The sequence below is a fragment of the Eublepharis macularius genome, chromosome 16 (assembly GCF_028583425.1).
Source record: "Eublepharis macularius isolate TG4126 chromosome 16, MPM_Emac_v1.0, whole genome shotgun sequence".
NCBI lineage: Eukaryota > Metazoa > Chordata > Lepidosauria > Squamata > Eublepharidae > Eublepharis > Eublepharis macularius.
Genome location: NC_072805.1, coordinates 42328347 through 42354343, shown reverse-complemented (window position 1 = coordinate 42354343; position 25997 = coordinate 42328347). Strand labels below are relative to the sequence as shown.

The following is a 25997-nucleotide window of genomic DNA, read 5'->3' as shown; positions in this document are numbered from 1 at the left end:
CTTTGATGGTGGGGGGGGGGGGGGTTCAGCATTGGTTGTTGTGCTTGCCTTCTTTAAGCTTGATCCACTGTTTGAAGATTAAAACCAGAGTGTGCCAGCTTTGGGCCTACACAGGCCAGAAGCCTTTCTTCTGGCTGGCTCTCACAGTTGTGCTTCACAATCTGGAATGGTGTGGCTTGCCTTTCTGTGTCTGGTCCCCTGCTAGCAAGGATTCCCAACAGGCTCCGTCCTGATCAACTGTGCCAGCCTGTGGGCCACACACAGGTATGGCCTGGGGGACAGGTTGGGCAGACAATCTTTGATGGTGGGGGGGGGGGGTTCAGCATTGGTTGTTGTGCTTGCCTTCTTTAAGCTTGATCCACTGTTTGAAGATTAAAACCAGAGTGTGCCAGCTTCGGGCCTACACAGGCCAGAAGCCTTTCTTCTGGCTGGCTCTCACAGTTGTGCTTCACAATCTGGAATGGTGTGGCTTGCCTTTCTGTGTCTGGTCCCCTGCTAGCAAGGATTCCCAACAGGCTCCGTCCTGATCAACTGTGCCAGCCTGTGGGCCACACACAGGTATGGCCTGGGGGACAGGTTGGGCAGACAATCTTTGATGGTGGGGGGGGGGGTTTCAGCATTGGTTGTTGTGCTTGCCTTCTTTAAGCTTGATCCACTGTTTGAAGATTAAAACCAGAGTGTGCCAGCTTTGGGCCTACACAGGCCAGAAGCCTTTCTTCTGGCTGGCTCTCACAGTTGTGCTTCACAATCTGGAATGGTGTGGCTTGCCTTTCTGTGTCTGGTCCCCTGCTAGCAAGGATTCCCAACAGGCTCCGTCCTGATCAACTGTGCCAGCCTGTGGGCCACACACAGGTATGGCCTGGGGGACAGGTTGGGCAGACAATCTTTGATGGTGGGGGGGGGGGTTCAGCATTGGTTGTTGTGCTTGCCTTCTTTAAGCTTGATCCACTGTTTTAAGATTAAAACCAGAGTGTGCCAGCTTCGGGCCTACACAGGCCAGAAGCCTTTCTTCTGGCTGGCTCTCACAGTTGTGCTTCACAATCTGGAATGGTGTGGCTTGCCTTTCTGTGTCTGGTCCCCTGCTAGCAAGGATTCCCAACAGGCTCCGTCCTGATCAACTGTGCCAGCCTGTGGGCCACACACAGGTATGGCCTGGGGGACAGGTTGGGCAGACAATCTTTGATGGTGGGGGGGGGGGGGGTTCAGCATTGGTTGTTGTGCTTGCCTTCTTTAAGCTTGATCCACTGTTTTAAGATTAAAACAAGAGTGTGCCAGCTTCGGGCCTACACAGGCCAGAAGCCTTTCTTCTGGCTGGCTCTCACAGTTGTGCTTCACAATCTGGAATGGTGTGGCTTGCTGTTCTGTGTCTGGTCCCCTGCTAGCAAGGATTCCCAACAGGCTCCGTCCTGATCAACTGTGCCAGCCTGTGGGCCACACACAGGTATGCTGCTTTGGCCAAGGTAACCCTTTTTGGTTGCTGGCCTGGCACTCACAGTTGTGCTCCACAATCTGGAATGGTGTGGCTTGCGTTTCTGTGTCTGGTCCCCTGCTTGCAAGGATTCCCAACAGGCTCCGTCCTGATCAACTGTGCCAGCCTTCGGCCCACACACAGGCCTGCTGCTCCGGCTTTGGTAACCCTTCCCGTTTGCTGGCCTGGCACTCACTGTTTTGCTTCACATTCAGGTTGTTTATCGTTGGTGGACCTCTTCTGGACTGGACTGCACTTGGTGGACATCGGCCTGCAGATCTCTGCGTGGAGGATCAACATTGCTGGACATCTGCACTGGTGGACTGGTAGGGTTGTTGTTAAATTTGGTTTTTGAGCTTATGTCTGCTGCTGTGCCTACCTGCGAGCATATGCTTTGGCTCTGTCTTTATGGCTTGGGCCGGGGGGGGGGGCATTTTCTGGTTGGGCAAGAGGATATTGTTTGGGGGTTAGGGGGGCCAGCATTGATCGCAGTGCCTGCTTTCTTTCATGTTTCATTTTTCAAGTTTGAGTGTGGGGTGGGCATGAACTGCTGTTTCACAGGACTAAAAAATGAGTGTGCCAGCTTCTGGCCTGCACAGGCCAGAAACTCTGCTGGGTGGATGTGTTTTGTTTTGCTGCTGGTTGGCCCTAGCCTTTAAGGGGGGGGGGCTGACTTGGCTTGTGCAACGGGGCCTTGAATTTTGGGGTTGCGTGTGCGGCGTGTGGTGTTGACTCTGCTAACATTTCCAATTTTCTTGACAGCATCGTGGAGGAGAGGAGGACCAGCTGCAAGACCGCCTGAACATCGCTGGACTGCAGGACTGGTGTTAGTGTGAGCGAGTCCGGGTTCACATTTGGGTGGCCTTGGGGGTGGGTTCTTGCTAGCTTGGGAGGGGGGAGGCTCATCTTCAAAACACCACATCCACACCCCACACCGACATACCACAGATACATCGGTCCCGCTAAATAGTGTCTCTTAGGTAGGTAGGCCAGTTGGTAGGTGATCAGTGGATAATTGCCCTCAACATAATTATTAGGGAAACCGAGCCTAGTTTTTTTTAAAAAACTAAATAGGGACTCAGCAGGGAAAGCATTAGTGAGTGAGTGTTAGGTTTGAATTCTATATATATATATATATATATATAAAAATTTGTAATAGCTGTCAATAGGCTTCCCATTAGTGCCCCCATAACTAGGGTTCCACTGCCCATCTCTGGCACACGTGGTGGTGCCAGGCCGGCCCGGGCATACTAGTGTGTGAGTGTTTAAGGCTTTGTCACCTGTTATTGGGGTTTAGGGCCAGCTCAATTCCAGAGGAATTCAGCTGATTGGCAGGCTCAGGTTCCCTGACATAAATAGGGTTGCTTAAAAAGGCACTTGATTGTTCATCTCCAAGTCACAGAGCCACTAGAAACACAGATTTATAGCAGGTTAGTTAGGTCTTGAAAACAAAGTTGACCTTTGTTTTCTAAATCTTTTCTGATTAGTTAGGGTTGAATTTGGGAGGGGAAAGTATGTCAGAGAGGAAAGCAGAGAGGGGACCCGGGGGAAAGGCTAGGGAGAAATCTAGAGGGGAGGAGGGGAGGGGGAGGGGGACTGCTGCGGCAGCCCCTCCATCTGAGCGGAGGAGGCCCTCCCCTGCGCTGCTGCCGTTCACCAGCCTGGCTTCTGGTGACAGGAAGAGGGTTCGCAAGACTCTCTTTCCTGAGGCAGCTGCTGGAGGGCCACCCCCAACCCGGGTGCGTGAGGCAGGGGCTGGCACTGGGCAGGGGCCTGCTGCTGAGGCTCCTCCTCCTCCAGTGGTTGCGAGCCAGCTGCTGGAGGAGGGGCAGCATGTGGTGTCTCCTGGGATGGGCGCGGAGCACATGACTTTCCCTGCGCTCCCGCTCACCCCAGGAACCCGGAGGATGTTGGAGGAACTGCCCGTGAGACCCCCCCTGGGGCGGTCCACCCCAGTTTCCTCTGAGGCCAGCAGCAGGCCTCTCGCGGCTGTGCAGGAGGAGAGGACGCGGGAGGAAGAGGCAGAGACTGTGGTGGAAGAGCCCACATCTCTGCCCCTTCAGCCTCGTCCATCCCCACCTGCCCGGCCGAGAGTGGGACACGGTGTGTCCGGCCAGAGCACCTCACAGGAGGTGCCGCAGGGTGGTCCCGAACGCGCTTCTCCTGGGAAGCGTGGGATGCCCTTTTCCTCCGAACTCTGGAAGCACTTCCAGACAACGGAGGATCCCCGAGCAGCCCTGTGCCTGCATTGTAGGCAGCGCGTCAGCCGTGGCAAAGATGTGTGGCATCTCTCCACGTCTGGGATGAGGTACCATATGAAGAGGCACCACCAGGCGGTGCTTCTTCGGGAGGAGGGTTCGAGTGGCGCCGCACGGCCGCCAGCTAGCCAGAAGGAGGCAGGCTCCTCTGGTGCTCTCCCCCCAAGGGTACCTGCAGGAAAGGGACGCCAAGCCTCTCTCCCGGAGATGCTTGGTATGCAGGGCGCTAGTGTGCCCAGAGAGGGGATCCGGAGGGCGAGCAGGCGCATCACGCGCCACATCGTCAACATGATAGCAGTGGATGGGCAACCGTATTCCGTAGTTGAAGACTTCGGCTTCTCAGGGCTGCTCCAAGATTGCTTTCCCTGGTACGCCGTCCCTGCTCGCACGTCGTTGAGCAGATCGGTGGTGCCCTCGTTTTACAGGGCTGCCAGGGATCATGTGAAGGCACAGCTGTCCCGGGTTGCCGGGAGAACTGTGCACTTCACATCGGACATCTGGACCTGCCCAAGTGTGCAGCAAGCGTACCTCTCGCTTACTGCTCACTGGTGGGAACCCGAGTCGGTTCTGGGTGGGGGCCGGGGGGAGGTGCCTAGCACAGCTAGACAGGGAAGGATGCGAGACCGCCAGGCCGGCTACTGCAAGGCCTTGCTTCACGCCGAGGTGCTCGACGTGTCCCACACGGCGGAGAACATCGCTGCCACCTTAAGGAGACAGTTGGACGAGTGGATAGGCCAGGGACCCGCCACCGTGGGATGCATGGTGACGGACGGTGGCAAGAACATGAGGGCAGCGGCGCATCTAGTGAGCCGAGAGAGCGTCTACTGTGCCGCTCACAAGCTTCACCTAGTGGTGAGAGATGCGCTGGGGTTGGGCTCCTCGAAGGAACCCGTGGATACCCGGACCCGTGAACTCCAGTTACTTGTCCAGAAATGTCGGAGGCTCACGGGTCACTTCTCGCGCAGCGTGAAGGCCACGCACGAACTGCGCCAGACACAGGTCAGGACAGGTGTGCCAGAGCACGCTCTGATCACTGACGTCAGCACTCGCTGGAACTCCACCTGCGCCATGCTTGAGCGCTTGGTGGATCAGCAGGCCGCACTCCACGCGTGGCTCTCCGAGCACCGCGGTGCGAGTCAGGTGGGTGAGTTCAACCGGGAGGATTGGCTCACCATCACCCAGACAGTGGAGGTCCTGAAGCCCTTCAAGGACTTCACTGTGGCGGTCTCGTCAGACACGGCGACCCTCGGTCTGGTCATTCCCCTGGTGCACACGCTCCAGAGGAATCTGGCCACCCTTGCAGACCGGGTCGCGCCCCGTGCTGACCTTGTTCCAGCGGTGCGCGCATTAGTGAGAAGGCTGCAGCAGGGCATAGCTGCCAGGCTAACTCCTCTCACTAAGGAAGAGTCATACATGTTGGCGACCATGTGTGACCCGCGCATAAAGGGCACTTTCGCCGAGCGGGACGGGAACCTCACCCAAGCCAGAGACGGGCTCTGCTCTTGGGTGAGGCGCAGGCAGGCCAAGAGGGGACGCCTGTCGACAGGGGGGACGCAAGAGGGGCCCTGCCGTGCGGGTCCCTCTGACGCCCCCTCTGCGCAGGCCCCCCCCGAGGCCACCACCGGAGTGCCGATGGAGATGGAGATGCTCCGGTGGGCCCTCGTCCCCTCTGGGGTCGTGAGGACCGTGAGAGAGGATCCGGCGGAGGCGATGGTCAGGGACTACCTCGCGGAGCCCTGCGAGTCGCTCTCCACCGATCCGCTCAGCTACTGGGCCAGGAAGGAGTCGGTCTGGCCGGACCTCTCCCTCGAGGCGCAGCGGCTGCTCTCATGCCCTCCGACGAGCGTGGAGAGCGAGCGCGTCTTTTCACATGCGGGCGACATTGTCGGCCCACATCGCACTCGCCTTCTCCCATGGAGAGTCGAGCAGTTGACCTTCCTGAAGGTCAACTCTCGCCTCTTCGATTTCTCAGGACTGGACTTCCAGAGTGACTGAGGTGAGCCCAACTTGTGGCCTGCATCCTCTATGAGTCCAATCCTTTGGAATCGCGCTCTCCCCTGTATAAAACCCTGTATATACAGTTAAAACCGGCCAGTAGAGGGAGGGTGGTTAGGAACCAGTGGCAAAGGGAAAACACCCAGCAATTTGAAAGCCCCCCCCCCCAGGGTATTCAAAACATCTCCCATCACTGAGACATACCCTGTGGGACCAAATTTATTATGAAAAATAATGCCCCAGAAACATGGATTGCTACTGGAGGGAGAAACAGGTTAGATAGGGATTGCTTAGGTGTTTTTATCAGATGAAATCATTGTAAAAAAAATTGTAGAAGAATTGTTGTACTGTTTTTTGAAAGTTGATGTTCTGTTCATGTAAAAAAAAGGAAAAAAAACCAAAAAAAAATGTTGTGATTATGTTTTTTAAAAGTTGATGTTCTGCTCATGTAAAAAAAAGGAAAAAAAACCCAAAAAAATGTTGTGATTATGTTTTTTAAAAGTTGATGTTCTGTTCATGTAAAAAAAAGGAAAAAAACCCAAAAAAAAATGTTGTGATTATGTTTTTTAAAAGTTGATTGAATGTTCATGTTTAAAAAAAAAAATTTGATGTTAATGTTGGGTTTGCATGGTTGGGGGATGCGGGAAGAGTGGTGGATGGGCACCGGCCAATGATGATCTCTCACAGATGTTCCCAGGTAAATTCTGAGGCTGGTGTGGGGGTGGGGGGAGACCTCTGCAGAACTGCTCCAGAAATACCATTGTCCAGTGCCTTGGAAGTGCCCAGTTCAGCTTTGTGTGTCTGAACTGAAAGCACAGCCACAGGAAATGACATAGGTTCTGCTGGACCCTGTTGCAGTGGTTCCCCCCCATTAAGTCGTTTTATGGAGGGAGAGTTGTATTAGGCTGGTAGTTATTATGATCATCTTCTGTTTCCATGCCCTGTTGTGCCCGCTCACTATGTAACCTGTTGTAATGTTCAAAACTTTACTGTTTGTCCATTTCAAAAAAAAAATTGTGTTTAAGATTCTCTGATGTGTAGTTAATTGTGTTGTGTTGTGCTATGAGGGACAATAAGTGTAATATGTTGTGATTTGTTGACCACTTGTAATTTGAAAATGAGAAAATAAAGGTTTTTTAAACTTAATGATTGTGTGTCTGTGTTCCCTTCTTTGATGGGAGGTTGGTTCCCAGCATAGGGAACAATGGGGCAGGCTGGCCAGCCTGTTCCTGGGGTACTCGGTGTGGGGCAGCTGAGGGTGGTTTTGGTTCTGAGAGGGGCTGAGTGGAGGATTTGGGTCTGTGTGTGGCAGCTGGGGTGGGGGAACTGGGTTTGTGTGGGGCTGTAAGGAGTGGACTATGGGGGATGAGAGCACTGGTCGTCCCTTTTGCCCAAGTAGGCCCCTGCTACTGTCCTGGTGTGGGCTTCCATGCCTCTATCAGTTGCTGGCCCTCCTTTGCCATCTTTTTCAGAAATTTTCCTAGGGCTGCCAAACTCCTGGTTGGGCTTGAGTTCAGGTTAGAGAGAGTAGTTCCCTACAGATAAACTGGCTGCTTCCAAGGGCAATCTCTTTAGAGGGCAAATGCGGACCATGGATTCTGGGGGAGATCCCTACTCAGATTTTCCTTTGCACAAGTCCCACCCCCAAATTGCCAGTAACTTCCAAGGCCAGAGTTTGCCACCCCAGAGAGATCCCGTTCCCACCCTCTTAGCCTTGGCATGAAAGTTGTAGCCCCCATGGAACGCTTCCAGGTTCCTGATTCCAAGCCCAATGACACCAATGTAAGACAATCCAGACCTCCATCAAAAATGGATTTTAAGTAGCAGTGGGATTGGGCTGCATTTCAGTCATTCACATATCTGGTTGTGTTCCCAAACATTTAGCTTATGGTTTTTTAAATCGGCGTATGGCACTTAAGGACACTTTTAAATGGTTCTAAAAACATATTTTTATTATGAAGTATTTAATGTGGCATTGATCAAGGGCAGGCCTTTTGGCCAAATGAGCAGTATCAGTACAGTAAAATTTAGACAAAGCTCATAGGAGGAAAAAGCATTCACACTGTGAAGTGGGAAGAAAGTTTCAATTTACATGTACCATGGACTCCGAAAAAGACATGTCCAGACCAAATCAGGCCTGCTTTCTCCCTTGAAGATATCAATTGATGATAGTGCTTATGTCACATCATGAGAAGACAAGGTTCACTAGAAAAGACAATAATGCTAAGAAAAATTGAAGGCAGTAGGGAAAAGAAGAATACCCTAGATGTGGTAGATTGACTTCGGTTTGCAATACATGGACAAGGTTTTTGGGATACTGTGGAGCTCAATATAATTCTAAAGTACACCACAAGTGATTTGAATGCATAAAACATACAGACACATACACATAAAATGTATATACCCCCTCCCCACCAAATTAAAGGTTTATCTTATGCCCCGGTTTTCTCCCCCATGGGAACCTAGAGTGGTTTACACATTGCTGTTCTCCCTTGATTTGTTTCACCCTCATCACAACCAGGCTAACAATAGACAGCTGCTCCATGCCTCACATTGGAGTGACTCCACCGATGGCCTTCTTAGTTGTATGAGGGGGTGGAGGGGGGGGGAGGAAGGAAACAACGCACTCCTGCCCACTCTATCTGGGGCCTAGGTTACCAAATTGCTTGGCCTTGGCAAGGAGCCAGTGGTGGGGCGGCACTGGTTCTGGGGCCCCGTCAAGAACATTTGTCCAGGGCCCCAAAATCACCTAGACTGCCTCTGGAAAACACAACACAATTGTTTACTTAGGCTGAGCCAAGAACATCCATCAAGCCTACAAGGCACAGAATCAGAGTCTGCCAGATTCTAGACCAACTCTCTAGCCATTGCACTACAGTGGATATCTAAAAATTGTTCATACCCCCACCAGCAACTTGAACATTTTTCTCCAAAAGGCACACAACTTGGCTGGGTCTCAAAAAGGACTATGATGCATGGGCCTGTCAATGCATACTGGTACTAAGGCTCTGGCCGGGGGGAGGGGGGCATTGTGCCAATGCCACCCTGGCTTTGGAAGGAGACAGTAAAATAGAAGAAATAATCTAGTTTCAGTGCCTCCCCCCCTTCTCTGTCTCTCTCTCTCTCTATAATGTGAGTGAAAACATTACTATACCATCACTGAAGCCTACAGGATACTTAGGGTCTGTTCACACACGCATGATCATTTAATGGCAATGCTCTGGCATGATGATGTCTGTTCTAGGAAGTGATGTGATCATCACACAAGGCTGGGGAGCACGCACAATTCACAGCAGGCAGATTTGGGCCACAAGGGATCCTGCTTTGGCCTGCAGGGCCCAAATCAGCCCACTGCAAAGCACAGGCATACTCTCAGGGCAGCCAGATGACATCAGTGACATCACGGCAGCAGCCCCTGGAGCGTACCTTGAAGGCTCATTCACTGACTTTCCCCCTTCGGGGTGATAGGTGAGAGTGGGGGATCCCCCACCAAGGGGAAACGGATCCCTAATTGTGTCTGAGGTTGTGGAAATCAAATGGGTCATATTGCTTCTGTCTTTGAGGGACTTACATGCACATTATATTTAACTCCAGATTTCTTGATTGTCAAGGAATGCATGTGGTGGGGGGTGGGGGGAAGGGTGGGAGAAGGGCCCCTGAGGGTGAGGGTGGCATTTGGCATGCAAAATGCCACCCCTGGCAAGACAAGCCTCTCCCAGCTGTCAGTGGTAGAGATGAGAGCAGAGCACCCACTTGGGGAGGCCATGAAATGGCCCCCCCAAGTGGGAGCAGGCTGAGCCTTGGTGGGGGGATGGGAGGAAGGGTGGGAGAAGGGCCCCAGAGGGTTGGGGGGGGGATTTTGATGCAGTGGTTCCCCCCCATTAAGTCATGTTATGGAGGGAGAGTTGTATTAGGCTGGTAGTTATTATGATCATCTTCTGTTTCCATGCCCTGTTGTGCCCGCTCACTATGTGACCTGTTGTAATGTTCAAAACTTTACTGTTTGTCCATTTCAAAAAAAAAATTGTGTTTAAGATTCTCTGATGTGTAGTTAATTGTGTTGTGTTGTGCTATGAGGGACAATAAGTGTAATATGTTGTGATTTGTTGACCACTTGTAATTTGAAAATGAGAAAATAAAGGTTTTTTAAACTTAATGATTGTGTGTCTGTGTTCCCTTCTTTGATGGGAGGTTGGTTCCCAGCATAGGGAACAATGGGGCAGGCTGGCCAGCCTTCTCTGCGGGTGGTGGGGGGGTCAGGGGGGTGGTTGTCTGTGTGCCAGGGCAGGTGCTCTTTCCCAGGGACGATTTGGCACTGCCACCATTGTGGCACCCCTTGTCTGTGCAGAACTGCCCTGGGAAAGAGAGTTTAGGGGTTCCCAAAAGGGGAGGGCAGGCCAGCCTGTTCCTGGGGTTATGGTGGGTGTGGGGCAGGTGGGGTTTGATTTGGGTCTGTGAGGGGCTACTGGGGGGATTTGGGTCTGTGTGTGGCAGCTGGGGGGGAATTGGGTTTGTGTGGGGCTGTGAAGGGTGGACTTTAGGGGCTGAGAGCACCTACTTGGGGAGGCCATGAAATGGCCCCCCCAAGTGGGAGCAGGCTGAGCCTTGGTGGGGGGTGGGAGGAGGGGTGGGAGAAGGGCCCCAGAGGGTTGGGGGGCATTTTGCATGCAAAATGCCACCCCTGGCAACACAAGCCTCCCCCAGCTGTCAGTGGTAGAGATTAGAGCACCTACTTGGGGAGGCCATGAAATGGCCCCCCCAAGTGGGAGCAGGCTGAGCCTTGGTGGGGGGTGGGAGGAGGGGTGGGAGAAGGGCCCCTGAGGGCTGGGGGGCATTTTGCATGCAAAATGCCACCCCTGGCAAAGGAAGCCTGCTTCTTCATTTTTTCCCCATAGGAAATAATGAAGAAGATGCTCCTTTATGGGAGGATGGGGGGACCTGCTTTGGGGGGCCATAACATGGCCCCCCAAAGTCCAATCTGTCTGAAACTTGGGTGGGTGTTAGAGAAGGGTTAGAGGAAGGTCCCCACCAATTTTGGGCTTATTTGGTGGGAAAATGCCTCCTCCAGGCGTCCTGAAAGACGGAGGCATTTTCCCAGCAAAAAAACCCGAAAGAATCCCGAAATAATGCCGAAATAATGCCGAATCCCGAATCCCGAAAGAGATTCTTGTTTCGGCATTCGGCTAATGCCGGTAGAGAATCTTGTTTCGGGTAATCCCGAAACAAGAAAGCCGAAAGTTTTTTCCTTGCACACCCCTAGATTACTCTTCTGGAGACAAGTAATTCAGACAGCCCACAAAAGTTCACGAAAGGATACACTTCCTAAATTTTCTTATAGCAGTGGGATATTTTAATTGAAGGGAAAAACCTATTGTGGCTGTAAGCAACATGGCTGCCAAGTCAACTACCTATTTGGTAAACACTACGAAAAACTATGTCCTTCGACATTTATATAATAACCTTGGGCTTATATATCACTCTTCAGAACAGACTAGAGATGGGTACGGACCAAAATATGAATAAAAATTAAGCATGAACCAGGCCAGTTCATAGTTCGCAAACCACGGTTCGTCAGATCCCATTTTTGATGCACTGCCATGAACTTTTAGGCTGGTTCGTTTGGTTCGTTTTTTGGTTTGTCACTGCAGACAGCCTGGTGCCAATCAATCAGTTTCTTAGGCAACAGGGGATGGACTTCCTGCAGACCTTCTGCTGCCTTGGAAGTGACCATCTGCTGACCCGGAAGTGACAATTTTCTGACCTAGATGTGATATTTTCACAAACCAAATGAACCGGTTTGCAAACTTGGGGCAGGTTCGTGAAAGTTCATGAAATTTGACGAACCATGAACCACATGGTCCGTTTTTTCCAGTTCATGCCCATCTCTATAACAGACTACTGCCGCACTAGGAGTGATTAACAAGTCAATGTCATCATTATCCCCACAACAGACACCCTGTGAGGTCAGTGGGGCTGAGAGAGCTCTGAGAAGCTGTGACTGACCCAAGGTCACCTAGTTGGCTTCAAGCGGAGGAGTGGGGAATCAAACCTGGTTCTTCAGATTAGAGGCCTGCCACTCTTAACCACTACACCAAACTGGCTCTCATGTATCAGGCTGGAGTAAAAGATCAGGGGGGTTGTCCTCCATATATAAAATGGCAGCTGCCAACTTACCTGTTCCGCTCACATCAAGAACAGCATCTAAACTATCTGGGACACCATTCCAAGCATCTGCAATTAATTTGGGGAAACCAGGATCCATTTTCTTCTTTACTTCATTGTACCTGTAAAAGATTTTTTTTAAAAAAATCCAATGTCATCATTGTACAGATTTTGAAACACGTTTCCAAACAGCCATCACGCCAAAATTGTACATAGAGATTCAATAATAATAATAATAATAATAATAATAATAATAATAATAATAATAATAATAATAAAATTGATATATATACTCCCCTTCAGGACAATTTAACACCCACTCAGAATGGTTTACAAAATATGTTATTACTATCCCCACAACAAATACCCTGTGAGGTGGGTGGGGCTGAGAGAGCTCTGAGAGAGTTGTGACTGAGCCAACCTGAGATATGCCAATAAAGGCTTTGTTGTTGTTGTTGTTGTTGACTGAGCCAAGGTCACTCTGCTGGCTTCAAGTGGAGGAGTGGGGAATCAAACCTGGCTCTCCAGATTAGAGTACAGCGCTCTTAACCACTACACCAAACTGGCTCTAATGATGAATGAATGAGAGAACCAGTTATAGAGAGAGAGACTCTTTTTTTGCTTGAGGCCTCAAAGCAGAGGTTGGACAGCCATCTACCAGGAGTGCTCTAGATTGGGATCTCCTGTAAGTGCCCTGCTGACCCTAAAACCATACACATATAATACAAAATGGCTGCCATGCACAAATAGGGCTGTTGAAAATAAAGCCTAAGAGATGGCCATTGAAAGTAAAGCCTATTTTCAAGTAAATGTGTGCATGTATCTTTAAATGCTTGGTGTGAGATAGGTGAAGAGTGGGGTTGAAAGAGAGGGATGAGTGAGTGATATGATTGGTTGATGACTGAAAGTGTGGGCGGAGTGAATGCAGTTTAGACTCAGAGGAGTTAGCCGTGTTAGTCTGTAGTAGCAAAATCAAAAAGAGTCCAGTAGCACCTTTAAGACTAACCAATTTTATTATAGCATAAGCTTTTGAGAATCAAGTTCTCTTCATCAGATGCCTGATGTTTTGATCAGGCATCTGATGAAGAGAACTTGATTCTCGAAAGCTTATGCTATAATAAAATTGGTTAGTCTTAAAGGTGCTACTGGACTCTTTTTGATTTTGCAGTTTAGACTGAGAGCGAGACCACAAGTGACGCCTGACACAGGTTGGACACTTGTCAGCTTCCCTCAAGTTTTGATGGGAAATGTAGGCAGCTTGGCGGAATGTTGGACAAGTGACAGTTGAAAAGTCCATTGGACAGCAGTCAGAGAGTCAAGCTGCAAGACCAGGACGCCTACATTTCCCATCAAAACTTGAGGGAAGCTGACTAGTGTCCAACCTGTGTCAGGCGTCACTTGTGGTCCCGCTCTGAGAGTGGAGAGAGCAACGTTTCAGTCAGAAGAAAGCAGGCCAGCTGTGTGCAGCCTGAGCAGTTTAAGCATTTCTGTGAAAAATATTCAGTGAGGAAAAGAGAGGCTAGCTGTGTGCTGCCTAAGTAACTTTGAGCACGTCTGTGAGAAATGTTGAGTCAAAGAAAGAGGCTAACTGTGTGTGAAGCCTTAGAAGAGATCTGTGTGAATGAGTTTAAATGAAATAACTTTAAGATCCGAGAACTACTTTTATGAAACCAACACGCTTCTTGAGAAAATAAAAGTTTATTTTGTTTTTGTTAAAAAAAAGAAAAAGTAAAGCCTATGAGCTGGTCTGGGCTGAATTCTCAATTGTCCAATAGGAAAGTGTAGAAAATGGCAATATGAGTGACTGAAGGCTTGCAATGAACACCAGCTGTGTGGGCTTTTGAAAGGATTAGACACATTTATGGAGGATAGGTCTACCAAAGGTCTGAAAACAGAACTTCCATATACTGTCATGATCTGCCTTGGCCTGCCTAGATGTAGAATGATTCTTCAGAAGGAGGAGGAGGAGCCGGGTCAAGTCTCGACATTTTCAGAACTAGCCAATACACTTGAATGAACTGAGACCAAATAAAAGGAGATAATAACAAGAATAATAACATTCGATTTATATACCGCCCTTCAGGATGACTTAATACCCACTCAGAGTGGTTTACAAAGTATGTCATTATTCACAACAACAATCACCTTGTGTGGTGGGTGGGGCTAAGAGAGCTCCGAGAAGCTGTGACTGACTCATGGTCACCCAGCTGGCTTCAAGTGGAGGAGTGGAGAATCAAACCTGGTTCTCCAGATTAGAGTCCTGCTGCTCTTAACCTCTACACCAAACTGGCTCCTGTCCTACAATTCTTATGCAGAGTTTGCATAGCTTTGCATAAGATTGCATTGTTATTCTTTTGGCTAAATCGTGTTTTGATCTGTGTTTCTCCAAAACATACCAATTTCCCTCACTGCCAGGCACTTTGGCGTCTCTTCTTTGTTTCTTCTATGTCCATCTGTGTGTGCTCATACATCAGCGGGTGGTGGCTCATAAAAGTCCTGCTACAATGCACTTTCACACTTAAATATAAGATTTGAAATGGCAGCAAGAGCCTGTTTGGTCATGCAAATCAGGGCCAAGAGAGACACAGTGGTGGACTTATGTGATTAGAACCAGGCTTTGTTATTTGGCTCTGAAAAAATAACTGCGGAGGAGGATTGGAGGAGGATACAAGGACTGCATCTCTGGGAAAGGAGTAATATTTCTTCCCCACATACCATTCCTCTATTAAAATATGGCTTCCCTGGCTGACATTTTCCTAGGTAAGGAAAATGGACCTATAGTATCTTGCTGGATGAGGAAGCCACTGAATTTTCTCTTCATTGTTATTGAATCCCAAACTCATGGCAGCCCAACATGGAGAAGGTTGTCTATGTGCCAGAACTAAGCACTGATTGCATACATGCATGCCATCAAGTCACAACTGACTTAATGGCAACCCCTGCTGGGGCTGCCAAGGCAAGTGAGAAGCAGAGGTGGTTTGCCATTGCCTTCTTTTGCAGAGTCTTTCTTGGTGGTCTCCTATCCAAGTACTGACTGGGGTTAACCCTGATTAGCTTCCAAGATCTGACGAAATAAGATTATACCATGCCTAGAGATGGGCACGAACCAAAATACAAACAAAAATTCATGACGAACCAGGCCAGTTCGTGGTTCACAAATCAGCAGTTCATCAGATCCCTTCTCTGACCAGCCATCACAAACTTTAGGCTGGTTTGTTTGGTTCATTTTGTGGTTTGTCACTGCAAACAGCCTGGTGCCAATCAATCAGTTTCCTAGGCAACAGGGGATGGACTTCCTACAGACCCGGAAGTGACCTTCTGCTGGCATGGAAATGATGATTTTCTGACCTGGATGGGACATTTTCATGAACCAAATGAACCAGTTTGCGAACCGAGAGCAGGTTTGTGAAATTTCATGGTTTGTGGTTCGTGAAATCTGACGAACCACGAACCACATGGTTCATGCTCATCTCTAACCATGCCTTTTTCTCACCAAGGCATTGATATACTGAAACAACAACCAACATCTTACCTCCAAAATTTGTCTCCTACAAAAATGTAAGTCTTCTTGTTTTTGCTCCAGTTGAAAGCTGCATTGACCTGTTGCACGTCAGGAGGCAGTCCCAAGCTAGTCAGCCTCTTTGGATAACCTCTCTCCAAAGTGCTAGCTGAATAGACCCAATATTCATTTCCTACGAAAACAAGGCATCAGGCAATAATCATATCCTGGTTAGCAATGAGTCAGATGGAAAGAAAATATTTTCCTAGATTAGAGGTTCTCAAATTCCATCACTGCAAAAACCAGGAGAGAAATGATAACTGTGAGCTTGATCCAGGGGTTGCTCCTCCAAAAGAAAGTGGCTCCTTACTGTAGCCGTTTTGGTTCTTGGATTTATTAATGGTTGCATCCCACCAGGGGTCATTTCGCAGAAAAAGAGCTGGAGGAACTCATTAGCATAACTCATTAGTACAACTCATTAGCATATGTCACGCCCCTTGACATCACCAGAAGTGTATCATGAGCATAACTGATTTGCATATGCCACACACTCTGACATCACCTATCCTGGCTGTTTTGGACCCAATCCTGGCCATTCAGGGCCAAAATTGGGCTCAAAATGACCGAAAGTGGCCATTTGGGGCCCTTTGGGGACTGGTTTGGGGCTGAAACGGCCCGGATCGGGTCAGTGCTGGGCAGGGGAGGGTTCCCCCACCTGGCTCCGATATGATCCAGGCTGTTTCGGCCCCAATCCAGGCCGAAAGTCAGGTGGGCGGATGAGGGATGATTTTTTAAAGAGGTTAAAAAAATAGATATACAAGGGAAACGGCAATTTCTTTTTAAAATCATGCATGAGCAACCCCCCCTTCTAAACTGCATATCAAAGGATATTCAGAATTTGGTTATGGGAAAAGTGAAAGGTGACATTCTCTTAAAAATATTTTTGTTGTAGAAGTTAACACATTATAGATTAAACTTTTTGCTCCTGAGCGAACCAGGAAGACAACACCATCGGGCTGTGTAACAATGTACATGTGTGAAAGTTGACTGTGCTTTTCCAAAATGTGATCATTTTAAAGCTAACTCATGAATTCCCCTTTTAGAGTCTCTCTACACGAGACACTTCGGCCCATGTTGGTCAAGTGCAGGGAGATGCAATGTTAGCCGGGAAGCATAGTTTTAAAAGATAGAGCCAGCAGAGATCACTCCTCAGAGGGTTTGTTAACTTCATCTTTGCCTCCTTTAAAGCTCTGTCAGTTTTACCTCTCCAGTCTAAAACTGTGTGGGATTGCAACCAGAGGGCAGCCAGGAATGGAAATGGGCTAGAGCTGCCTTCCAGAGCCAGGGTTGGACCTGGAGAGGTTATAATGGGCATTTCGCACCCCCTTCACTCAGCTCCAGTGTATAGTTAACCCTTTGCCCTGCCACTGGCTCTGTTTTTTTCAAACTACCCTTCCTAGTTAACGCTGCATCTCCCAACACGTGTTCTTCACATGTCAGATGTCTCGTGTAGAGAGACTCTTAGAGGGAGGGCTTTCGAATCACTTGGAATTTGAACTGTGGGAGTTTTCATTAGAGAGAATATCAGGCCACTTTGCCTGTTGACCTTTTTAGCAATTTGCATTGTTTGGAATTTTTCTTATAGTGGACTAATTACATTTCTACGGAAAACAACATTGGAGCCTTTTTTCTCCCAATAGTCCCTAGCTGGGGTGGGGGGACTGGAGAGGGAAGAGAATGTAATGCTTGGACAGACAAACGAGGTGTTTTGGCTGCATTCACTTTATCATGTAATCCAAACTTAGCTGCCATTCAGACATGTGGGATTCATTATCCATCTTTTCTCCGCCCTTTAAAGAAATCACACAGCAGCGTGCAGCCATAGTCACTTTCTTTTTAGTGTGGCTGGAGATGTTTAGTCATGTTTCAGTGGACAGATTTTGCTGGTTATTTAAAACATGGAAAACAACTTCCCAGCTCTGATACCCCAGCCAAGGCAGCTGCAAGAAATTCATGTAAACACACACACACACACACACACACACACACACACACACACACACACACACACACACACACACACACACGGTGCTTTAATGGGCAGCAACTTCTTTTCTTTCTGTTTTCATTGCTGTTTCATTGCTGCAATGTTAGATTCTTGGAGAGAATGTGGTTTTGGATTTTGCAAATAACAAGTGCCCACTGAGGGCCAAGCTACAAGTGATGAATGACAGTTGAATGGCAAGTGGATTGAGTGGAGGGCAAGTGAACAGGGAGAAATACACTCGCCGTTCAAGTGTCATTCGTCACGTGTAGCTTGGCCCTGAGACACTGAGAGCCAAGCTACAAGTGACGAATTACACTTGCCTGGCAAGTGAACAGGCTCACGTGTATTCCTCCCTGTTCACTTGCCATTCACTTGCTCTCTGCTCGATCAAGTGGAGCGCAAGTGAATGGCAAGTGAACAGGGAGGAATACACGCGAGTCTGTTCACTTGCCAGGCAAGTGTAATTCGTCACTTGTAGCTTGACTCTGAGGGCCAAGCTACACATGACGAATGACAATTGAACGGCAAGTGTATTTCTCCCTGTTCACTTGCCCTCCACTCAATCCACTTGCCGTTCAAGTGTCATTCGTCATGTGTAGCTTGGCCCTGAGAGATCTCTGTCTTTTGGTGCTACACCTCTGAAGATTCCTGTCACAGCTTCTGGCGAAACATCAGGAACTACAATGCCAAGACCACGGCTATACAACCCGGAAAATCCACAACAACCAACAAGTGCACACTTCCCAAAACTCTAATTCTTAATAGGTGGCCGATAGCATGATTAGGTATGGGCAAAACTCAGCCTTACATTTGCACCGTGGCTATTTCTGACTTCTCACAGTGGCTATCGCCTGTTCAAAACACCCGTCTGCAAAAGCAGGAACACTGTTTTCATAATGCAGATCCAAATCATCCAACACACGTGTCTTATCTGCAATATGCTGAACTGCATGATGTGTTCGCCATTTGAAAACTCAAAGTTAATGAGAACATCATGATGGAAATTGGACTGTATGAGGTGCACTCCTTCTACAGCTGGCTTTATTGTACATCCTCACAGGTGTCTCGTTTTTGCTTTTTCGATTTTAATGTGAAACCAGAAACAATGTTCTCAGCTATGCAGCCTGTTGGAACCGCTCATCGCCAAAGATGACTTTTTTAGAGCCCCAACTGAAAAGTGTTTGACATCCCTCCCTCCCTCCCTCCCCATCACATCCCTGCTCCTGAGCTTGTCATGGATCAGCTGAGCTTCTGCCTTTATCTGTTGCTAGTGCTTATCAACGTCCAGTGATGGAAGCTGCTCTAATCCAGACTGCCACACTCTCTTATAATATTATGCATCACAGAGAAGCACTTTTAGAACAGAAAGGTGGTCAAGATGGGGTGAAGTCAATCACATAAGCAGAATATATACATAGGTGACCATTAACAACTTCCAAGAGGTGAGTGGACTGTACCAAAACTGAGGGTCCTTCTAAAATCATCTTGACAGCATGGGAGCTCCAGAAGCATGACTCCTTCTCATCACACTAGGATAATATGGAAAGTTCAGGCCACAAGAGGATGCCCACACTGTGATTTCTCCTTATGTCATCATTCCCCCGTGTCTGAAAGGTGCATGGGAAAAGTCATAACATAAGCTCCTCCTACACAGGATATGGGAGGAGCCATAGCATAAGCTCCTCCCACATGGGGGAGGGCTTCTCACATTACCATGAAATTCAAAGATGCTGCAGTGCTCTACACCACTGGGGTAACATAAAAGGGGCTGGGAAGCTTAATTAACCCTATTCTTCAAGAAGTATACGATCTCATTGATTGAAGAACAACATAATTCTTTCAAACAAGATGCAACACTATTCTATATAATTGTGTGTGCACAATGGATGTGAGAAAGCAGGATCTTTGGAAGAGAAAAATATTACTTGTGAATTGTGTTACAGCGCAAGATTTCACAAAAGCAATGAAGAAAGCTGACAGGAAGAAAACTGATTTGTTTGAAATGTGATGTTGGAGGAGAGTTTTACACTTACCATGGATGGCCCAAGAGACAAAAAAGTGGGTTCTAGATCACATCAAGCCTGAACTCTCCCTAGAAGCTAAAATGACAACACTGAGGCTATCGTACTTTGGTCACATCACGAGAAGACAAGATTCTCTGGAAAACTCAATAATGCTAGGAAAAGGCGAAGGCAGTAGGAAAAGAGGAAAACTCAATAAAAGATGCAACACCCTCTAGTTTTCAAGCTCTGAGCAAGTCTGTTAATAATAGTACGTTTTGGAGGCCTTTCATTCATAGGGTCGCCATAGGTCAGAAGCATCTTGACAACACATAACACACACAATCCCTTTTATCGCTGCAACAGGTGCAATTCATCTTCCCCAGCCTTTGGACTGGTCGATTGATACCCTTTCAGGATGTCATTTAAGAGGGAGAAACAAAATACTGTGATTCGGCTTGCTGCGTTTTCGTCTACAAGTTGATCCTACCTGAGAAGAAGACCGTTTTCTCTTCTTGGGGGGCCTCATAAACAGCATCAATTTTTTCTGGTACTTCAGCCCAGAACGTTGCGACAAGCAGTGGCCCTGTGGGTCTGTTCCGTTGGTTTGCAGTCCTCCAGATGAATCTAGACAGAAGGATCACGGAGGATTTACAAAGAGGTGATTCATCAGCACATCTGTTTCTCATTATTGCTGGCAAAAGCGCATGCGTGTATTTAATGTGTACGTACATCCACACACATAAAATCGCACAGCGATGCAAACCTATAATTACCTGGGGATGTGTTTTAAAGACAAACTCAGCGCCCCCTCTTTCCTTCCAGCACTAATTCTCCCGCACTCCAACAGGCACATTCAAGTGCCGTGTGCAGCGTTAACTGTTTATAACAATTGCTCTAGCGCTCGCATTAATTCTTAGCACAGTACCCCAAATGTATTTGCTGCTTCAATTATCCCAGCAAATAAACCCATTTACAAGGCTCTTAAATTCTCTTCGCCGTCCCCATCATGGCACGTTGAACAGATGGATATGCATTTGGCAACTGCCAGCGTTTGTATGGGGCACATTACTTGGGACAATTATGATTATAGCAACTAAAAAGATCAAATCTAATGACCATCTATCAAACAGCTTGGCTGTAAATGAAACCTAGAGCATTCAAACCATTCATCAGAGGAATAAAAGAGGGTAATTTAGTAGCTGTTTTCTGTACGGGCAGTATCCTCTTCCAATTTATGAGCATTAAAAAAAAACCCTGCTTTTTGATTTCAGTGGCGGTACTCAAGGGGAGAAGGCACCAGATATTAACAAAGGCACTATTGTGGATTGGGGTGCCGTTTCACCTTTTCCATAAGCACTTTTTGATGAACAGGGCATTTTGTTCGAAGTACAAAGAGCCTTACAGCAGCTGGGCAGTTTCACAAGCAACAAGTTTGCGAGATTCCTGGTAATAAGAGGAGGCTGCCATTTGGAAGATGTCGAGCAAATTGGCTGCCTCCATTAACACTTTTTTTACTGGCGCTATCTAATTTTAGACTCAATGAAATGGCAGCTGGATCTCGAGAGGAGTGACAAAAGAACAATGTCGCCACTAACAGGAACATGGCCCTCATGGGAGTTTCGAGCACATTATGCGCAAGGGATGTCCCTTGAGCTCAAACGCTGCTGCATCTGTCACCTCCTCTGCATCTACAGTTCCCCACTGAACTACTGAAAAGAGGCTAAATCTACACAGTTGGCCCCAACTTTTTCTCTGGTGTCTTAGGGCCAAGCTACACATGACGAATGACACTTGAACAGCAAGTGTATTTCTCCCTGTTCACTTGCCCTCCACTCAATCCACTTGCCGTTCAAGTGTCATTCGTCATGTGTAGCTTGGCCCTTAGATGCATACCACAGATGTTTAGGACCATAGGGGCGCTTCTGCCACTACAAACATATGTTTGGAAGAAGCTTATGATAGAAGTCTCTCCTCTGAGTGCAGGACGTCAGGATGAACAGCCTGCCTGAGGAGGTCAGGAGAGCCCCCACTCTCCTAGCTTTCTGCAAATGACGCAAAACTGAATTATTCAAAAAGGCTTTTGTATTGTAGGGAGGGGTCTCGGATGCTCCGCTAATGCATTAAGGACCACAGACTTTGCCCATAGACTTCACCACTATGTTGCCTTACGTATGATCTGCTGCTTTAAATATGTGCTCCTATGTCAGATCTCAGAACTAAGCTGGCAGTACTTGGATGGGAGAACATGAAGGAAGACCCTCCAGGAGAAGACACTGGCAAAACCACCTCTGCTTCTCACTTGCCTTGAAAGCCCCTTGCTGGGGTCGCCATACATTGGTTGCAACTTGACAGCACATAGATACACAATTGGATCCTCAGAGATGAATTTTAGCTACATAAAGCAATCATGGGGCTATAGATTGGGGCCTTGGATGGATGTAACATTTTTGCCCCTGCAACATTCTTTTAGTCAAAAATCCCCCACCCTGGAGTGGAAAAAGACCTGCACTTGTCTTTTCCCCAACAATGCCTGTCTTTGTTGTGACTTCCATGTTACTTCCTTCCTAACAGAGCTTAAAACAGTCTAGGGGGCTATTTCTTATTGGGAAAATATAGTGGAGGGGACCAAGGAGCCAAAAAAGCCACCCGTTCCTCAGCTCCTATGACCTCGATCTATATTTATGTCCCCCTGGGCTACCTTATACAGTGAAAATAACACTTCTGGCAATCCGAACATGGCCTCCCAACGTTATGTGTGGTGGCTTGGTTCATAGAACATAACTGTGTTGAAACGAGAGCGGAACGAGTTCACAGTGCCTATCCATTTACTTTCTGAGCTAGAGTTAATGCGTTAGAAAGCAGAATTTCAGTCCTGCAGGGAAATCCAAGACCTGAAACTTCAATAAGGGAGAGATGTCTGGGCATGCTGCCACCACCAATGACTATTAAGTGGATGGATATTTGGAAGTTCCTGTTCTGAGTATGCCTGGATGAGTTCTTTGGTTTTAGTCAAAGCATGCAAAGCTCTTATGTTTCAGCACATAACTGGGGCAGCTTCCAAAACAATTGGAACAGATGCAGCCACTTAAAAATGTATACAATTTTTAACCAACTGCAACAACACAATATCCGCTGACATCTTCATCAGTGCTGATTTCTGATCACTGGATAAGCAGCAAGTTCAAGAAAGTGTGGGTTTCCTCCCCTCTTCTTCAGAAAAATTAAATATAAGGCCTTTAACATACTTTCTACTGTTAGAAGATGTGTGTGTGAAGTGCCTTCAAGTTACAGCCACCCCCTGCTGGGGTTTTCAAGGCAAGAGATTAACAGAGGTGGTTTACCATTGCCGGCCTCTGCATAGTGACCCTGGACTTCCTTGGTGGTCTCCCGTTCAAGTACTAACCAGGCCCAACCCTACTTAGCTTCTGAGATTTGATGAGATTGGGGTAGTCTGGCTAAGACATGGGCACGAACAGCATTACAAACAGGAAAAACCCATGAACAGCCCAATCTGCTGTTCGCGAGCAAGCTGTTCATGAGGCCCCATCCTAAACGAACAGGTGGTTGTTAAAAGCCATGTTTGTTGCCTTTGGCAGCCGTTCAGCAGCCCTTCGGCAAGCCAGACAGTCTGGCGCCTGCTGCAATCAGTCCCCTTGGCAACTGGAGACAGGGAGGGACTGAACTCTGTCTGAACTCCTTCTGGCTTTCTTTCTGGCTTTAACCCTACAAAGTACCTCCAGCAGCGAGTCCCGTTTCTGCCCATGTGAAGAGAAAATGACAGCCAACGGGGAGACCCATGGATCATGCCTTTCCCAGGGTGCAATCTCTCTGAAACTTGTGGGGGGGGGTCTTCAGAGGACAGTGAGGACTATGTCCCCTGAAAATTTGGTGGGTATTAGACATTGGGAAGGTCAGTTTGTGGCAGGAAAGGGCCCTTTAAATTATCAGCTGGCAGGCGGCAGGGGGGAATCCCCCCTTCCGCCTGCCAGCTGATAGTTTAAAGAGATCTTTAAAAGGCCAGGTAAGTGCGTTTGAGGGGAGGGGGGTCTAAGTGGGGTGGCTGGGGGTGGGGGTGGTTCTGGCCCCCTTGAACAATGAACATGTCCATGAAAAGTCCATGTTCGTCCATGTTTGTTGTTTATTGTTCGTGAATGGCACCGAATGATGAACAGGGCGTTCGGGGTTTTTTTTCCCATTCGTGCCCATGTCTAGTCTGGCTCATCCAGGTGAAAGGCTAATTCAAAAACAGAAGCAAAAGAAAACAAGATCCAGAGTGATGCAGTAGTTAAGAGTGTTGGTCTAGGACCTGAAAGTCCCAGGTACAAATTCTCTACAGCAGAAGCTTGCTGGGTGACCTTGGGCCAAGTCACACATTCTCAGGCTAAACTATCTCACATCAAATCACCCCCTGTAAGCTTATCACATTACCAAAACAGACCGCACACAATCCCTTGTAATACAGTTCCTTGGCAGCCGTATATTGCACAGGAAGGTTGTTAAATGGTTCATTTGTTTAAATTATTTTACCCTGCCTATCAACTGTGGTTTTGGAAGCTGCTTAAAATGTTTTAAAAAAACAAAGATAAAAAAATGCAGTAATACAATGCAATAATAATAAAACTAAAACTAAATAAAACAAGGTTTGGAGCAGATAAAAATAGCACAAGGTTTGCTCAATGGTCACTTAAACACTATTAAAAGTTTGGATAAAAACAAAATTTTTTTTTTTAAATAGCACTTTTCAATCATCCAAGTTGCTGCTATTAATCTTGTGTCTATCAGCATCTCATATCTTCCATCCGTCTGCCCACCTATCTGTATGTCTGCACTAACTCCATCCATCCATCCATCCATCCATCCATCCATCCATCCATCCATCCATCCATCCATCCATCCATCCATCCATCCATCTGCTACTATCTGGAGGCACTCTCTACCATCACAAATAATAACACTACTAGTGGAAGATACACCTGTCAATAACTATAGACCATGATAGCTGAACAGGATGTTCATATTCAAAGAAAGTATATCTCCAAACTCTCATTGTCGAACAAGCAACAACAGAGGAGGAATTTGCCTTCACAGCTTTTTGATAGGTTCCCAACGTTATGTGAACAGCAACTCCAGTGATACAAGTTTGGTGTAATGGTTAAGAGCGGTAGGACTCTAATCTGGAGAACTGGGTTTGATTCCCCACTTTTCTGCTTGAAGCCAGCTGGGTGACCTTGGGCCAGTCACAGCTCTTCCAGAGCTCTCTCAGCCCCACGTACCTCACAGAGTGATTGTCTAGGACAATAATAACACACTTTGTAAACCGCTCTGAGTGTGACATTAAATTGTCCTGAAGGGCAGTACATAAATTGAATGTTGCTATTATTATTATTATACCTTAAAGGCCAACAAGATTTTCAGGGAATAAGCTTCCAAGAGTCAAAGGTCCCTTCTTCAGCTCCTTCAAAGCTCCCTTCTTCAGTATCTTTCTAGAAAGCTTATACCCTGAAAACTTATAACCTGAAATTCTTGTTGGTCTTTAAGGGGTCATAGGACTCAAATCTTGCTGTTCTACTGTAGACCAGCATGGCTACCTACCTGAAACCAAAGTCATGTGGTTAACCTGGCCACAGCGGGCAACAGGAACCTTCAGTGTGACCTAACACGAATGTTATGTCCCAACATCTCCTATTTATCTTCTTACCGATCTTTGAAGAAGAATATTTCCCCTCTTATTTGTGCGATGGCATCAAAGACAAGATCTTGCTTGCAGAGTTCAGGTGTGACTGGTCCAAGGGTAGGACTTGGGCCTGGTCCAACATCTGGAGAACCCCCTGCAAATGAGTAAGTAAATAAATAAGAAAGGTTAGGAAAGTAAATAATTTAGGCCACAACATAGGCAGGAGTATTATGCCGGTGAGACTACTCAGGACGCCATCTTGTATCATCTGCCCGAAAGGTTAGGAAAGGAACAGTGCCTTATTGAGAGAGGAAGGTGGGCATTCCTTTAAAACTGAGATGCCGATAAGAGGGGGGGGGCACTTCATTTTCATTTTGTGAGCTGCCTCAAACAGATTTCTGGAGAGGGGGACGTATAGATTTTCTAAATAATAATTTTAAAAAACTGGATGTCTACTTTTATGTATTTCTACAGGTAGAAAGGGAAATTACTAGTCAGGATTTTTAAAAAAAGATTACAATGTGTTTAAGGTTGTCCCAGATTCTTCACAACAAAAAAAAGATAAATACATGGAGCTATGTTATTGGTTGGTCTAGCTCAGCGTTGTTTTCTGTCAGCAGTGGGATAGGAAGGAAGAAGACTGTAAGCGATGGAGATCAAAAGGTGTACTGCAGAATGACTTTACCATAAAGTTCCTGGATTCCTTGAATATCATCTTGGGAGAGACGGAAATGCTTGGTGTAGGTATAGATAGGAGCCATCAGTGCTCCGGGGTCCTCAGAGTGTTCAAGTCCCATGGCATGGCCAAATTCATGAGCAGCAACCAGGAAAAGGCTGTAGCCTGGAAGAAATCAAGTCAGTTTTTAAGTTATCCAAACGTTGCATTATTGA

The 25997-nt window shown here is 47.5% G+C and overlaps 1 protein-coding gene across 1 annotated transcript in view; it reads right to left on the bottom strand.

Annotated features, from left to right (window-relative positions):
- The window catches only part of MMP2 (matrix metallopeptidase 2), a 58631-nt gene that overhangs the window by 5418 nt on the left and 27216 nt on the right, over positions 1-25997 (bottom strand). The window contains exons 8-12 of the mRNA XM_055000368.1: positions 25792-25947; positions 25131-25260; positions 19920-20056; positions 15416-15575; positions 11896-12005 (exon numbers count right to left, since the gene is read on the bottom strand). Of these exons, the coding sequence (XP_054856343.1) occupies positions 11896-12005; positions 15416-15575; positions 19920-20056; positions 25131-25260; positions 25792-25947 (693 nt within the window). The remainder of the gene's footprint in view (positions 1-11895; positions 12006-15415; positions 15576-19919; positions 20057-25130; positions 25261-25791; positions 25948-25997) is intronic.